Source organism: Mytilus trossulus, chromosome 5 (assembly GCF_036588685.1).
Source record: "Mytilus trossulus isolate FHL-02 chromosome 5, PNRI_Mtr1.1.1.hap1, whole genome shotgun sequence".
Lineage (NCBI taxonomy): Eukaryota > Metazoa > Mollusca > Bivalvia > Mytilida > Mytilidae > Mytilus > Mytilus trossulus.
In genome coordinates this window covers 51,982,907-51,988,906 of record NC_086377.1, presented here as the reverse complement: position 1 = coordinate 51,988,906, position 6,000 = coordinate 51,982,907, and the positions used below count along the sequence as shown (strand labels likewise).

At 31.0% G+C, this 6,000-nt stretch overlaps 1 protein-coding gene across 1 annotated transcript; it reads left to right on the top strand.

Moving 5' to 3' along the window:
- Positions 1–1,044: 1,044 nt before the first annotated feature.
- LOC134718058 (lipid transferase CIDEB-like) lies at positions 1,045–4,824 on the top strand. Its single transcript, XM_063580554.1, has 3 exons — positions 1,045–1,154; positions 2,387–2,575; positions 4,667–4,824. The coding sequence occupies exons 1-3, from the start codon at positions 1,052–1,054 to the stop codon at positions 4,822–4,824; spliced, it is 450 nt and encodes a 149-aa protein (XP_063436624.1). The 5' UTR covers positions 1,045–1,051.
- Positions 4,825–6,000: the final 1,176 nt, after the last annotated feature.

The following is a 6,000-nucleotide window of genomic DNA, read 5'->3' as shown; positions in this document are numbered from 1 at the left end:
GTTTATTACAGATCCTTTATTATATTATTGTATAACTGCATTGACACACTATAATGAATTACCTCCTATCAGGTCTCAAAAACATTCATATCTGCAGAAAGTTGTCTGTGCATATGACATTAAACTCTTAACACCATAATTTTTTACCCCCTTTATATGGCATTGATGTCAGATTTTCAATTTACATTGTATAACTTGTTTTTCATGTTTGTTGCATATATAATGAGCAATATGCACACCTAACAGATACTGTTGCCATATTGACTATTTGCATGCAGATATTTATACATGAATATAAAGGTTTTAAGCCTTAAGGGCATACGATACAGTTTTGATCCTGTATTTACAAGTTTGTGAAAATTTGCATATAGGCTATTTTTTACCTGATTAAATCAAATATGTAATAAAAAATATACCTTCATGTGCTACTTTTTGAGTAAAATGAGGTCGAAATTTTGTATATTTGCTCAAAATTCAGATTTGTGGATGTAATTTCTTTTTCGAAAGAAAGACATAACTAAAAGTCAAAAAAGTTATCATAACATAAAAGATAAACACAAATTGTTTTTTGTTAAATAATCGGTAATTTCTGTATTTTATTAGTATCCTAAAAAAATTATGCATTTTTCATTCAGAAATAACTCATATTTTTCAAATGTTAATGAACTGAGGAAAATACGTCATTTTTTGCAGCATGTTTATCAAAATTTAAAAAAATCCTCTATTTTATACAGTTTTATAAAATTTGGGTCACATAATCTCCCTGCAAAATGAAACAAATTGCTGTTTTGAAAAATAGGGGTCCATGAACTCGTTTTCAAATTAAATCAGTTGAAAATGCATCTTTTCCCGATATGTCACAGTTTGACGTTGCGAAAATAACATTTTACGTTAGCAACATCATTACCTCCCCTGCAACTGTAATCTGTATCCTATGCCCTTAATATAACCTTGGGGTAATTGGTACATAATACATATTTGTTTCAAGTTATAATATATAAGGGTATCATGAAGTAAATTGTATTCATTTGCATTACAGGAATTTGGAATTATGGAGCATCAGGTGCCTAAACGGCCCTTCAGAGTTACAGATTCCCACAGAAGAGGTAGAAAGGGAATAGCTGCATCCTCTTATGAAAATATTATGCAACAGTGTAAGTTTTTTTTGTTGGTGAAGTTATATGTATAAAAGTTAAAAATAAAAGTAAAACATGTACATATGATATATAATTGCAACATATATTTTAACAAAGTACATGTCACATGTTTAAAGTTCAAACATAATATTGCATATTCATGCAGTAGTAAATTGTTCTCACAATTTCCAGGAAATGGCAAAACACCCTTCAAGCAAATTTGTATATATGTCATATATTAAAGTACATTTGATTTTTTTTTTTAGATTTAATTCATGTAAGATCTTGAAACATTGCATGGCTCCTTTTTAAGGGCATGTGAAAGTAGTTGATAGAACCCCTTATGGTTTTTTTTACAAAACACCTGACTATCACAAATATTGAATGTATGTTTGATTGTTTCAAAGATATTCCAATTAGGTTTTTTTTAAACGAAGCGTGGTTTTATTAAATTATAAGCTCCGGATCACAAAATATTTTTTATATATCTGCAGATGCAGATACGTCAACATATATGTTACGGTTGACAGATACGTTTGTAAATGACCGACCTCTAATATTAATGGAAATGACTAAGAAAAACTGTGTACAACTTCTCTCATCAAAGAGAAGGTTTTCTTTTGCAGTTTATCTATTAATACACATATTTCAAGAATATTTACTGACCAGGAGCCCTTCCTCTAATTGTCATGTCATACCTTATAAATCTTGAATCATGATACTTTGTATAGCACCCTCTGGTGGCTGTAATTGCCACACATTCTCAGGATAAATTGTAGCAACTAATAGTGAGTTTAATAATATTATATGATTGGATTTAATATTTTGTGTTAGTTATTCCCTATAGGAAACAATAGAAAAGTAGTTCATGACATTTGTCAGCATAAAATATTTCACTCTCTAACATGTCTAACATGTGGATAAATAAATAATTTTAAAATCAACTTTTATTTCACAGTAAGTGAACTCAGAATTTTTTGAAAAACAGATAATTGAAATATTTTGTCTCAAAGGAAAGCTAAGTGTAATGAAAACAAATTCAGATACTATTTAGTGCACATAGGGCACATTTTTTTTTTTTATTAAAATCATGTATGATGTACCCCAACAACTTTCTGTTCATTTTGAAATGTCAAAATAATTATGTGATTGATTGGTTAGAAGCTTTATAAACCTGTGATGATATCATGGGTACCAGGATAGGTAAAAATATTATGTTATGTTGGAATTTCTACTTTTTTCATTATCAGGTGCTGATAGATTTCAGTTTACTGGCCCTCTTTCCCTGTTTGTTGAAGAAGACGGGACAGAGATAGATGAGGATTTCTTTGAACTATTACCAAGTAATACACTCTTAATGGTTATAAAGGCAGGAGAAGATTGGAATCCGGTACCTCAGCCAAGTACATCCCAATCAGCAGAACCTTATCTGAATAATGGTTTGTATACTGTTAATTCAGAAATTATTGTGAGGTTTTTATACAACTGCAAAACTTTTAAACAGATTTCGGTCTTATATTGGCATAGATGCCAACCATTACGATTTTTGCGTAGTTTTTCCGATTTTGCGATAAAAACTATGCTATTACAGTCAAAGTCGAATAGTTACTGATTACCAATCATCGCTGTTTAATTTTGTAAAACACGGATTTTAATCATTACTTTTCCGTCCTGGTCCGGTATTTAGAAAACGCCAATGTAATGCTTCTGGTTTCTCGGGAGTTATCAACCTATTGTTGAGTAACTAACTGACCTCTGAAAAGACAAACTTGCATTTCACCCTTTCTCTACTTCTCCTTGACAAAACGAAAATGTACGAGTCGAGAACATCTGAACAATTAATTAATGGAATACATACTACAGACAACATGTTAAACGACAAATTTTAGTGCACATCACTATGCAACCACTCGTCAGTAATTTTTATGGATAAATGCATGTTTATGAATGATTACTGAAAACATTTCAAAAATACGGAAAATTTGATAGTTTGTTACTGATTGTGTCAAAAGGGGGTTGGCATCAATGTATTGGTATCACTTTGTCAGCCTCCTATGAAGACGGATGCTTTCTGAATATTTAGTTTAGTTTAGGTAAATAGAAATAAATCAAGTTTTACAAAAAAGGTTTATAACCACTAAAGGAAGGTTTGGGATTGGTTATTGGGTTTATGGCTCCTACTGATTAGGAAGCATTTTTGTGTTAAAATGTATAAATCTCTCTGAAATTACACCACACGTTTCCATATTACAAAGGGATAGATAAGATTGACGTTGGGGGTTATGGCCTAAACAAATAAGGATTAAGGGTCCAAAAATGGGGAAAACAAGGGTTTTTCATGTTAAAGGACAAGTAATACAATTTACAAGCAGTGAATTGGAGGTAATCCAAATAAATAAAAAAAATAAAAATGTTTTATTACCTCCCTTACACTGCTTGTAAATTATGTATTAAAAAATGATTATTGTCATGAAGTGAGAAGCAATCATTAGCTGTCAATTTATTTATAGTAGTAACTATTGATAAATATTGATTTTAGCCATTTTATCTTTGTCATTATGTATATATTTTTTCAACTTTTATGATGTATTTAAATGGGTAATTATGGTTGCTTCCAGCAGGGGACTTGGTTTAACATAGGACCCTATGGGAAATACATACAAATTTCTTCTTTTAGAGAATCACTGAATTGAATGAAACCAAAAATGTTCCTTTCCTAATGAGATTCTGGCCAAGTGTTGTTACTTTGTAGCCAAATTTTATGTTTTTTTTTTATATATGAATGCAAAAACCCAGGTTGTTTCAACTGAGCGATTCAGGCTCTTGAGAGCTTCTAGTTTATGTTATTTCGAATAGACAGAACAAATATTTCAGTCATTTCAAATAATTTAATTCTAAATCCATTTTAAACCGTAGAAAATCATGAAAAACGTTGATGATGTCACATTCACACGACTAAATTATGTCTAACAAAATAACGTCTGCCAATCAGAAGACGTGTTACAAACAAAATTAAATTATTATGGTATCAAAACCTTGCTATAAGTTTGAATTTTTAGGAAAAATATATCTAAAGGGAAACTTTTCATTCTGGAGCTAGATAGAGGACTTGTAGAAATATGACTTAATTTAAGTTGTTGCCACAAGTTTGTGTTCCAGAAAAATCTATTAAGAGGATCAATTTTTCAGATAATTGAAAATGTCTACAATACAGCACTCCCAAATTAATGTGGGGATGTCATATATATTTTTTTAAACTTAAAGATATTTAAACCAGTCTTTTTTATTTAAAAGTATACCTTTTGGATAATGCCTTCACTATTGTTATGTAACAATAGGTAAAAGGATTATTTTTGTGTCTGGTGTGCACTTAAACTACACATTTTGATTTAAATCTCCAGTTGGAATTGTTTGGCTGTTCAGGTAATAAAAGTGGTCCTGGGACACCATTAAAGTATCAAAATAATGTATTCAATAGAAGATCACTTCTTTAGAGTAACTTGATAATTAATTTTTTTTATCTTTTACAGAATCACAGAGAGTGACTGATATGGTTTGCAAAATAAGAAAAGCAGAAGTAGGAAGTATTAAAGTAAGAAGTAATGTATATATAACAATTATATTGTCCTTTAAACAAATTGATAACATGCATGCGTTTGATCCCTTTGCCCACAGGGATGACAGGTAAAAACAGAATAAAGGTTTATTAATTATACTGGTTTCTTGCAAGAAGAGGGATGGTAAAATAATTTCCAGTATGTATATATGGAAAAGCATTGATATGGTATTTAAGTAAATGTCAAGGAGACAACCTCCTATTTCAATCTTATTGGCCAATAAAATATATATCTAGATTTTGTCACATGATCTGCAATATGAGGGAAATCTCACTTTATGCAGCAAGCTCTAAATTGTTCCGAAAAAAAGCAAAGTGGATACACGTACTTCCTTCTGTCATTAACAAATTTTTCTAAGAAAGTGCACACGCTGTAATGTCTCCCCTTCTGTATTATGTTGATAGTCCTTAGTATAAAGCTTTATTACAACTGTCAAATAAACTTAACATTAATTAAGATAACTAAACAAAGACAAATGAACCTTGAAAATGAGGTTAAGGTCAGATGAACCATGTCAGGCAGATGTGTACAGCTAACAATGCTTCTATACAACATATATAGTTGACCCATTACTTATAGTTGAAGAAAAATAGACCAAAACACAAAAACTTAAAACTGTTCAATGAACCGTAAAAATGAGGTCACTGTCAAATAAAACCTGCACGACTGACATAAAGATCATAAAATATTTCCATACACCAAATATAGTAGACCTATGGCATATAGTATTAGATAAAAATATCAAAACTCAAAACTTAACTTTGACCACTGAACCATGAAAATGAGTTCAAGGTCACATGACATCTGCCCGCTAGACATGTACACCTTACAATCATTCCATACCACAAATATAGTAGACCTGTTGCATTTAGTATGAGAAAAACACACCAAAACACAAAAACTTAACTATAACCACTGAACCATGAAAATGAGGTCAAAGTCAGATGACACCTGCCAGTTGGATTGTACACCTTACAGTCCTTCCATACACCGAATATACTAGCCCTATTGCTTATAGTATCCGAGATATGGACTTGACCACCAAAACTTAACCTTGTTCACTGATCCATGAAATGAGGTCGAGGTCAAGTGAAAACTGTCTGACAGACATGAGGACCTTGCAAGGTACGCACATATCAAATATAGTTCTCCTATTACTTATAATAAGAGAGAATTCAACATTACAAAAATCTGAACTTTTTTTTTTTAAGTGGTCACTGAACCATGAAAATGAGGTCAAGGACATT